At 42.7% G+C, this 11688-nt stretch overlaps 1 protein-coding gene across 3 annotated transcripts in view; it reads right to left on the bottom strand.

The window, feature by feature from the left end:
* Positions 1 to 861: 861 nt before the first annotated feature.
* Positions 862 to 11688, bottom strand: part of NNT (nicotinamide nucleotide transhydrogenase) — a 77049-nt gene continuing 66222 nt past the window's right edge. For all 3 annotated transcript variants that reach the window (XM_084881669.1, XM_084881670.1, XM_084881668.1), the window contains exons 20-22: positions 5145 to 5263; positions 3798 to 3913; positions 862 to 1816 (exon numbers count right to left, since the gene is read on the bottom strand). In XM_084881669.1, the coding sequence (XP_084737795.1) occupies positions 1667 to 1816; positions 3798 to 3913; positions 5145 to 5263 (385 nt within the window). In that variant the 3' untranslated portion in view covers positions 862 to 1666. The remainder of the gene's footprint in view (positions 1817 to 3797; positions 3914 to 5144; positions 5264 to 11688) is intronic.

The following is an 11688-nucleotide window of genomic DNA, read 5'->3' as shown; positions in this document are numbered from 1 at the left end:
AGATTGAGATCACCCTAAATTTTAAAAGTATTTACTATAAATGATGAAAATAAATTTAAAAATCTAAGCATAACTATTTTTTATTTAAACTGAATGCAGGAATTTCTCCAAGAAAAAATTTCAAGTCACTGCTTTCCAGGTCTATCTACAACTAGAAAAGAAAAAGGGCATACAGATACTATCTATTTGCTTCTAATAGGACTTTAATTATATAATTCATTCTTGGGGTTCTTTATAACCTGAGTCCCATTAACAAATTGCATTTATCCCTCAAAAATTAAAAGGGATCTTTTAATCTTTTCTGCTTTAAAGCACACATACACACACACACACACACACACACACACACGATCTTAATTGCAAGCACAGCAAAACAGAAATTGATTACCAAACCAACAAATATTGTGAGTTGTAAATTCAGTAAACATGAGCATCACAGTAAAAAAATTTCACACCAGTTACTTATTTTTCTGGTTTAGAAATCATTTTTAGGTGTTAATAATTGTTTCAAGGAACTCATCACACATTCGTCCTCTATAGAGCTCTTGGCAATGTAGCAACATCACAAAGGAAATATACACTTTTCCTGCAAAAGACATGGTCTTGACTAGTGCTTAAACAAAGCACTAGTAACTAAAGGGGGGAAAAAATGTGCCGCCATTTCTCCCAAATGTGATCAGTTACGTAAGACCTCAAAGCACACTCTGATTTGTGGGTGGGGGGAAAAAAAGTATTTCTTGCGGACCTTAAGACAGATTAATTTCATCTACTTTATAGTAGCAAGTCTTCCCCGGATATTACTAACAAGCAGAGCTATTCAATGTTAGCATTTTGTCGCCAGAGACAATTGCTACATCAATGTGCAAACATAATGAACTCATTTTATTAGGCAAATAGTTGAATTCCATTCAAGTGCACTTAGTACAGTACTACACATTATAAATTGATTGAAATTAAAGAGATCTCCGATTAGAAATGGGGTTTTAAAAAATACAACTAATACTGATTTCACATTATGTTTCATTGGTGTCCTAATGAAACAGACAAAGCAAATGGCTTAACTGTTTCCAGCATCTCTGGAAGGTTACCTAGTCCTTGAACGTATTAAAATAGAAGTGAGAAAATACACCCCTGAAATCGACAATTGAAAGTACAGTTTGAAAAACCAAACCCAATTTGATACGGTTGGTTCAGGTGATAGTTAAAGGTCAGAGGTCAGCTCCGGAGTTGATGCAAGTTTCAAATTAGTCACATTTGTTGGAAAAACCATCGACCCAGGTGCCTGTAATGTTTACACTGCGTCAGATTTTTCAGATCTGTGTTTGGTTAAGTCCCAAATGCTAGACTTAATGTCTTAAAACATTACTGGCTACCGAGCAGGAATTTTAAAAAATCTAAACAGATTACATTGAAAATGAGGCTGTTCTTTCTCCTTTTATAAAATGCTTTTGATTTACAACACCAAAAAAATATGCACAGAAAGACATGTCGAATTTTTTCAATCCTTTTTTGAAAATGCTCTTGAAAAATCTCCCTGTGTTTGCTTTGCTTTCTTCAGGGTCTTCCTTTCCGTGCAAGAGCTTTGCACCAGCGGTCTAGAGTGATACTTCCGTTGCCTGTTCCCACAAGTTCCCCCGCTGCTAGACAACCGCTTGACCTTTGAGGTTTACTTCTGGTAGGATTCTCGAACTTTCGCCTGCAGTGCATCACAGGTCTTCTTGGCATCGCCTAGCAGCATGGCCGTGTTGGGCTTGTAGAAGATTGGATTGTCCACCGCAGCATAGCCAACGCCCAAGGACCGCTTCATAACAATGACCTGGGAACCGAAGATGAAGGGAGAGAGTGCATGTAACATCTGGACTGGGTGCTAGGCACACAAACATTGCCCTGCCCGCACTCTGAACAGGCATCTGCCTCTCTACCAGTTCTCTAGTTCACAGACTCTTAAAATACACAAGGAGTATTTTTTAAGTATATTTTTTTTTCTTCAGAGAGGAAGAGAGAAGGAGAGAGAGATGGAAACATCAATGATGAGAGAATCATTGATCGGCTGCCTCTTGCATGCCCCTATTGGGGATCGAGCCCACAATCTGGGCATGTGCCCTGACCAGGAAACAAACCGGTGACCTCCTGGTTCATAGGTCAACGCTCAACCACTGAGTCACACCAGCCAGGCCCAAGGAGCATTTTAATGCACATTTACATTGCATTAACTTTAATTTTTAAAATGTACCATACTTTTATATCAATGAAAGAAAAGGTCATGTGAACAATCATTTATCTCTGAGTGAGCAGACTGCTACTTTCTTCTTAGTGCTTTTGCCCACAAAGACTATGTGCCTCTTTCCATGAATGGGCTAAAGAGAACAAACACGGTGATTAAGCTTCTACTACAAACTTTAAAATAAAGGTAGCTGAGTGGGAAAATGGTATCAGTCCTGCTCCCTCACTTTAAGGGAAAAATATTGATACATCGGAAAGTTCTAACACAGAAGCCCAAAGAGCACCCTAGCTGTCACAAGGAGAGGCTCAGAGCTAATGCTGCGGTGTCTCTGACGCTGATGTGCTACAGACATTTACAATTACGCAGATCACAGCTGGTGCTGTCCTGCTGAGTATCAAGTCAGGTCTCAATGAAAATAAAGCCTTCCCATGGTCTAGGTCCTGCCATCTCTCCAAGAAGGAAAGCAGTACAAATGTGTTCACGCTTCAAGTAGCATTCATACGACAGTGTACTCTGCAAACTCTTTGTTTTGTTTTGTTTTGTTAATCCTCACCCGAGGATATTTTTTCCATTGATTTTTAGGGAGAGTGGAAGGGAAGGGAGTGAAAGAGAAGACGAGAGAGAGAGAGAGAGAGAGAGAGATCAATGTGAGAGAGACACATCAATTGGTTGACTCCCACATGTGCCTGGACTGGGGCAGGGGCCAAAGATTGAACCTGCAACCCAGGTATGTGCCCTTGACTGTGAATTGAACCTATGACCCTTTAGGGCTCAGACCAATGCTCTAACTGCTGAGCCACACTGACAAGGGCTGTGCAAACTCTCCAACATTAATGACCAGTGCAATCATTTCTCATACCCCATGACCCAGTGCATGGCTTATCTGCTCACATACCACAAACACTAAGTTTTGACCTCATGTGTACAGTAAAGAGAAACAAAACAAAGGGGAAATGTACGTTCTGTAGCCATGGTTCTGAAAACGCAGATCTGACCTAGGGGTGGTAAAGAACGTGCCCACGGCTGGGCAGAGGACAACGGGCCAGCACCGAGCTCCCCACGACCTAGCAGCCCGCCCTTCGGGAGCGTGAGCACGTGCAGAGCCTGCTTCCTCATGCCACACTGCTGTCCGATTTCCAAATCACCTCCCTTCCAGACACCCCATAACGACATGCAAACTCCCTTTCGATAACATTGCATGAAAAAAATGTGCTCGTCTTCATATATGGAGGCGAGGAACTGACTCACTGTCCCGGAGGGAAGCCATCTGCTCCACGGGACTCGACCTGGAACTCGGCCAGACTCATTCCAAAAGCCCTTGTTCAGCTGCGGTTACAGATCCCATTAACGCAGCTGCACAGTCCCCTCTGGTTCTGCCGTGACCGAGGCATCCATCAGATTCCCCAGGGGCCACAGAGCACAGAAGCTGCCTCGGGAGAGCCGGGCCTAATCCTCCTCCAACTCCTGGGCCTCCTCAAGCCTTCGTCACTGCTCATCCAGGGACGAGGGAAAGCTCCGTGCGTGCATTCTAAGAGTTTTGATGGCTAGGAGGAAGCACGAGCCTGCAACGTACCTGCTTTGACTTCCAGACCTCAAGAACCGGCATGCCTGCAATAATAGAGTTGGGGTCTTCTTGAGCCGCTGAATTGACAGTGTCATTAGCTCCAATTACAAGGACCAAATCGGTGTCTGCATCGTGAAAGAAAAAAAAAAAGAGGAAATATAAAACTCAGGGGAGTCACATGCACTTCTTTCCAGGAAAATGAGACTGATCTGGCTTTATAACAAGGATAATAACAAAAGCTAATATTTGTAAGACCCACACTTGTGCCAGACACCGTACTGAGGGCTTTATCAGAGAGGTTCAGGAACTTAGCCAATGTCACACAGCTGAAACGCAACAGGCCTGCATCTAACCTGAGCATCCTGGCTGGAGCTTGCGTTATTATGCTTTCCTTTCCCCTAATGTAACTTTATATAGTTCTTTCATTATCCCGAAGTGATCTTGCCAATTACAATATTTTATAATATCTGTGTTCCATTTTCAACGTCTAAGATGACCACATAAATGCAACTTGATGTCTAAAAGAAAATGGTCTATGAATCTGTACTATATTAAAGCTGTGTCCATAGTTCCTGGAACTGGCAGGTTTCACACATAATTTAGCAACAGTGAAATCTGAAAAGGAGGCATAAAATTAAAAATGGCCTAAATTCCCTCTTTAAGCATTATAATGTGAACTACCTTAGAACGTTGCCAAAATGCCATGTGAATCTAGACATACACACGGTTTCATTATTTTTCTCTAACAAACAGTTTGTTTGTTTTTTATGTGAACCGTGGACACTTGCCAGAGGGAACTGGTTTAATTTTAACAAGCATGATCTTGGGCCAAATATCATTAGCATGCAACCCATACCCATGACAGCCACACAGGACAGCACCATGTCCAGTGAAGTCTAGCACTTGAAAGGGGACAGAAAACTGCCATTCTGATCCCGAGTTGGTACAACTGGAAACCAGTAAACACGGCAGAAATCACACTGAATGTTCAACAGCAATTTGATAAATGAGGAACCTGAGCCTGAGTAACTAGTTCAAGGTCATGAGAAAGAGAGTCAGGGCCTGGATTCCAAAGTGTTCCGAGTCCCCAGGCAATCCACCTCCCTACATCGCCTCCCAGGGCCTGCTCCATCCCTCAGCTCTCCTCACGGGAGCAGAGTTACCTGTGCTGCTTACAACCCGGTGAACCAGTCAGCACTATTTCATTTATGTCATTGCGACTGCACCCCCACCGGGGGCAGGTTGCCCCCCATCTGACGAGCAGGTCTTCCGTGATCCCCCAGTTTCTGCCCTGGACTGGCATTGCTTTAGTCCCTCTCAGAACGAGTCAGTGTCATCATCCGCCCCATCACTTACCTGGGAAGTCCTGGTTGATCTCGTCCATTTCCAGCACAATATCATATGGCACACCGGCCTCAGCCAGCAGCACATTAAGCTGGCCAGGCATCCTGCCTGCGACTGGGTGGATTCCAAACCTAGATGGGAAACGAACGAACAGCTGGCCTTACTGGATGGGCCAAAACGTACAGAGACCCCGAGATCACCTCCCGATCGGCACAGTCTGTTCTTGGCCCCTCTGCTCCTCCTGGTACTGCCTCGTCTCTGCAGGCAGAAGTAGAATCAGCACGGATATGAGGTCGATTTACAAATATTGACGTTGGAGATTCGGAATCTCAGTATCACACACACTAGGACTCCCCTCGGAAAAGTAAGCATAACTTTGGAGCCTGAGTCCTCCATATCCGTTTGAACTACAATGAACTTCCAACAACATTCCTATGTAGTATCACCTTACGTTCCATAAGAATTCTGCTTTCATTATACTTTTTGACATACCTTGAGTCTTTAAAATAAATAAATAAATAAATAAACATACGTAAGTCAGCATGGAATGAAACATTCGCCATGAAAAATCAACCCTACAGTCAGCTTTCACTTCTATGTTCAAAAGTGGGGAAATAAAATATTGTCCTGTGCATGAGTGAATGGCCCACATTACTCCATGTCACAAAAGAAATATGACAGAAACACGCTGCAGTGTCCACAAGGCGGAAGTATATAGAGAGCAGAGCTCCACACTTTATCAAGAAAAAGGAAACCCAAGCAACAAGCAATTTCTTCCAGCCCCGGCCATAGAGGATCTTACAGTCATGTAATCCTGCCTCTTGCCTGTCATACTGACCTGTGTCTCCTCAGCATTGGGCACAGTCCTCGTCATATAAGAAGAGCTCAATAAAAAGCAAACGCAGGGAGCCGAAACCGGTTTGGCTCAATGGATAGAGCCTCGGCCTGCGGACCGAAAGGTCCCAGGTTCGATTCCGGTCAAGGGCATGTGGTTGCAGGCACATCCCCAGTAGGGGGTGTGCAAGAGGTAGCTGATCGATGATTCTCTCTCATCGATGTTTCTCTCTATCCCTCTCTCTTCCTTTCTGTAAAAAATCAATAAAATATATATTTTTTTAAAAAGCAGACGCAGGGAAAAAATGAATTTTATAGAATCTTCTGACAGGGATCCATCCAGTCTCAGCTTAAATACCATCAGTGACCAGAAACAGACTCCTTCCTAAGTTAAGGTGACCAGATGTCCCACTTTTGGCGGGACAGTCTGATTTTTAACAATTTGTCCCGCGTCCTATGGTGTTTTAAAAAAGTCCCGATTTTTTTCCAAAAAATCGGGACTTTTTTAAAACACCGCGGAACAAATTGTTCAAAAGCGGGACACTGGTCACCTTATCCTAAGGTCTGCTGCATTACTAGACAGTCCTGATATTTACACAGAACACATGCGCCCGTGCACAAGCTCACACTCGTTGCAGTAAGCCGGGGAGAAGCCCCATCTCGTTGCTCGTCAAGGTCTGTGGTTTTGCCATCTGCAGCCACGAGCCTACTCCCTCTTCCCTAGGTGGGCCCCTGTCGGCCATCCTAGGATGCCTACTAAGCAAAACATCCTTGAGTCTTCCAACTATTCAATGACCCTCGGGATGTCCTAGCTGCCTGTTCCTACCTCCACTGTCAGTGCCCAGCTCAAGCCCCAGCCCTCACAGAGAACACAGTATTGCTGGATGTGATCTAGATGACAAGGCCCAGCAAGCAACTCACATCCTCAGATCCACCACTGGTGCAGCCTGAGCCGCATGAGCACTGACAGCCGGCACAGCCCATCGCTGTCTCTGACAAAACGCGTGGTCATTGGAGATGCTGTTACTTTCACAGGAGCTGTTGCCAAGCCAGGCCTCCCTCCCCACTCCCAACACGGTCCTATAAGGAACAGACTCAGGCATAGGAACTGACCCCTCCCCAAGCAGACCTGCAAAGAGCTATAACATGGCCATTTCTATCACCCAGATAACTGATAAACACTTTTCTACACCTTTAAAACTGATCATGACGAGTCTGGATTATTGGAAGGCATATCATTGGGGAAAAAGAAAGACATATAGTGACAGATATTCTCTTTACCAGATTCCCCTTTGCATAATCTTCCTTCGGGGACCACGGAATGTTCCTCAATGACCAACTTATGTTTAAAAAAAACAGAAACTCAGACCAAAAGGGGGGGGGAAAACAGTTATCTCTAGGTGGTTGTACAACAGATCATAGCTTTTTTTCTCGTGTTTTTAATATTTTTCTAGGAGAATGTACAGTTTAAATTAACTCCATATAAAATAAATTAACGCTCCATGCTTTTATGTTATGATATAACTTAGAAGTGGTTTCTCATGTATTATCTTTTTCTGGCCCAAACAGTCCCCATCAAGATTTAGAATTTAGGGCAGCTGATTCAAATCCAGTACTTAGTTAAAGAGATTGGGTTTTAGAACTGCATTCTGTTATCTATTATCTAAAAAGAGTGAGCAAGAACGTATACAAGCGGGGCTGTCATGTACTCGAACACAATGGCTAATATTCACCCTTCAGGATGTACTATGCGGTGTACACAACTGTCTTAGTAAATGGTCACCCTGGGATTCAAGAGTCTGAACTTTTAACTACCATACGATATAGTCAATCGAGTCAATCAATTTAAGAGATGGTTTTGTTTAGTTAACAGTTCAGGTTAACCAGCTGTGTGATGTGGGGCACGTCACTTCATAACTCTCCCTCCGTCTCAGTTTCCCCATCGGTTGAAACCAGCTGTTACCATGAGGCAACAGGCCGAAGGCTATAAAAACTCTCAGTAGAAGAGGTCTAAGAAATACCTATTTACCTCTGCTTGAATGGGTGCAATAAGGCGTTCCAAGAATCCAATTTCCAGTGTGCTTTGAGAAAAGCTGAGAGCCAAGAATTGTTCAACAATGCTACAAGCTATAAACAATAATTAAGTATTTGCATGGACAAACAGACACAGGAGGAAACAATGCCTCTTAGTATGCAAAGTGCTACAACAATGCAAAGCATTGACCAGCGTCCCCTAAGTGCTGGGGGAGTAGATTTTGAAAAAAATGACAAGTGTGAGGTAGAAATGAACTGGATAAAATAAAACTATTAATAATTTATGATTCATTTAAAAGGAATTCCTCCCCTCTTCCCTCAGTGGGCTGTCTGCAGTCCGATTTTAATGAGAATAAAATTAAAGACAGTCAACAGTTTACTTCAAGCAGTGCTCCCCAACCTCACTGCCTCATCAGCTTTCAAGTTCTCTTTTTTTATTACTATTATTATTATTCGTTTTTAGAGAGAGGGGGAAGGAGAGGGATGGAGAGATAGAAACATCTAGGAGAGAGAAACATCATCTATCAGCTGCCTCCTGTACACCCCCTTCTAGGGACCAAGCCCACAATCCAGGCATGTGCCTTGACCAGCAATTAATCCTTTGACCTTTTGATTTCTGGGTCAAGGTTCAACCACCGAGCTACACCAACTGGGCAGCTTTTAAGTTATTCACCCATAGTTTCTCTCCTGTCATTTTGGGGAATGTAACAGTTCAACACTTGAGTAAAAAATTTACAATGATGCACCCCTATGTTCATAGCAGCACAATTTACAATAGCTAAGATTTGGAAACAGCCTAGGTGCCCATCAGCAGATGACTGAATCAGAAAACTATGGTACACTTGCACAATGGAATAGTATGCTGCCATAAAAAACGAAGGAATTCTTACCATTTGCAGCAATCTGGATGGAATTGGAGAACATTATGCTCAGTGAAATAAGCCAGTCAATGAAAGAAAAATACCACATGATCTCACTCATTTATGGATAATAAAGAACATTATAAACTGTTGAACAAAAAAGATAGATACAGAGACAGAAAGCATCAGACTGTCAAATTACAGCGGGAAGGTTAGGGAGAGGTGGGGGAAGTAAGAGATCAACAGAAGGACTAATATGCATGCATATAAACATAAATAATGGTCGCAAAACTCTGGGGGGTGAGGGCATGTATGGGAGTGGGGTGAGGTGGGGCCAATGGTAAGATATGTACACATATAATACCTTAATTAAAAAAATGATGAAAAAATTTTTACAATGTTCTCTAAAAAGAAATTTTGCATTTTTTTTTTTTTACTAAACATTTAAATGCTAATGTCATCCTCTTTTCCATATCAGAGCTTTCAATCACTCCTGGAAATGAAGGAAATTAGACAAAATACTGACAACTGATGTTCACACTCTCCCTGTAGAAGTGCAAGCTACAGTCAGCACAACCGCAGCCATTTTCAAACTGTCGCTGAGAACACATTTTCAAAGTGTTATGCAGACTCTTTGGTTGAGATATCTCTTTAAAACTGTGATATTTTTACAATAGCAATAAAACATTTTTTAAAAATTTCTCCAGGTACAAAGCTCATTAAATGATTTATTATTACTAAACTCCAAATCTGAAAATAAATATTATTTTAATACTTTAATAACAGTATTTTAAGCATTAATATAAAAATAGATTGGGAAAGAAAATGTGCATGTTAAAATCACCAAATGGCCCTCACTGGTTTGGCTCAGTGGATAGGATGGAAGTGTCTCAGGTTTGATTCCGGTCAAAAGCACATGCCCAGGTTGTGGACTCAATCCCTAGTGGGGGAGAAGGGGAAGGGGGGCGGCGGTGGATGACAGAGGCAGCTGATCAATGATTCTCTCTCATCATTGATGTCTCTCTCTCTCCTCCTCTCTCTTTCTCCTCTCTCTCTCTAAAATCTATAAAAATATATTTAAAAAGAAATGGTGACCATGTCCACTCACCTATTAGAAATGAAAAACAAATTTTAGTTTGAAAAGCTAGTTTCACATTACAGAGGTTTAAACATATTATTAATCAGCTGATTTCCATTCAAGGTTAATGCCCATTTGCATTTCAACTTTGTCCATTTCAGGTCAACACTCCAAATTAGCCCAGGGTTGCTTTCCCAGATTCACGCACAGGAGTTTTTACCTCTGTCACCGACTAGACCTAATGACACAACTAAATAACCAGATTGAGTTCAGGGAGCTGCTGCTCAAAAGCATCAGAGGTTCAGAAGAAACACAGAACATCCAATGACTTAGAAAATAACACGCTCTAAGTGAAAAAAGATCAGCTGGCTAGAAAAATGGCAAAACTATTTTCAAGCAGACCAAACAAAACAGAAGTTGACCAAAGAGTCCTCATTTTCTTTACACATAATAAAATAAAATGATCTTCAAATGCAAAAGGAAGAATTGGACTTAAAAATTTAGAAGGAAAAAAAAACACTACTTTCTGTTAATTTAAAACAAATGCCCCAGTTAGAGGATGTTTCAGGCTCCTTCTCCGTGGATCAGGGAAAGAGAAGCTCGGGAATCTGAGCTGATGCACTCGGAGTGAAGAGGAGTTCACAAACAAATGCGAAGGACAGCTGGTTGGCATTGGACATGATCGAGACAGCTGCAGCAGCTGGGACAGCCTTCCAGGTATGGGAGGAGGCAGGGGATCATCAAAGGTCTGAACTACCCGCAAGAGAGGACCAGCTTAGGTGGACTCAGGACATCCAGAATAATGTAAGATATGCTCTGTCTCACTCCTATAGTACTAACTGCCACCAAGGACTCATCTGAGCTCCTCTGAGATGGTAACAATAGTCTTGAACATCAAAAACTTTCTCTTGCCGAAACCGGTTTGGCTCAATGGATAGAGCGTGGACTTGGGGACTGAAAGATCCCGGGTTCGATTCCGGTCAAGGGCATGTACCTTGGTTTCGGGCATATCCCCAGTAGGGGGTGTGCAAGAGGCAGCTGATTGATGACTCTCTCTCATCGATGTTTATAACTCTCTATCTCTCTCCCTTCCTCTCTGTAAAAAAATCAATAAAATATATTTTAAAAAAAACTTTCTCTTAATCCCCCAGCTCTCTGATCACCAGGAAGTATTTCTTGCTTCCCCCAGGTCCTTTCCTCTTCCCAAACATGGCTGGTGAGACTTAGAGAAAGACTGAGCGTCATACTTCATGACACTCGAAGTCTGAATTAATTTCCCATTGCTGCTATAACAGATTACCTCAAATGTAGTAGCTCACAGCAACACAAATTGGTAATGCTGTTAGAGTTCCGGAAGTCAGAGTCCAAAGCCCATTTCTCTGCACTGGAATCGTGGCGCTGGTGGGACTTAGGAATCCATTGCTTGCCTTTCCCAGCCTCAGGAAGCTGCCCCCATTCCTTGGCTTGTGGCTGCATCACTGTGACCTCTCTTTCCATTGTCACTTCTCTGAGTCGGACCCTTGGGACTACATGGGCCCACCTGAATAATCCAGGATATCTCCTTATCTCAAAATCCTCACCTCAAATCTACAAAAGTTTCTTTTGCCGCCTGCCATGTAAGGCAACACAGATTTTAAGGATTAAGAGGTGAACATACTTTGGGTCATTATTCAGTCTGCCACAGACTCCCTTTCCAGCCCTAAAGTCCCATGAACTAGAGTTGCTATTTTAGCTGAGTAGACCAACATAC

This window comes from Pipistrellus hanaki, assembly GCF_964339955.1.
Source record: "Pipistrellus hanaki genome assembly, chromosome: 4".
NCBI classification, from domain to species: Eukaryota; Metazoa; Chordata; class Mammalia; order Chiroptera; family Vespertilionidae; genus Pipistrellus; species Pipistrellus hanaki.
This window is presented reverse-complemented; position numbering and strand designations above follow the sequence as displayed.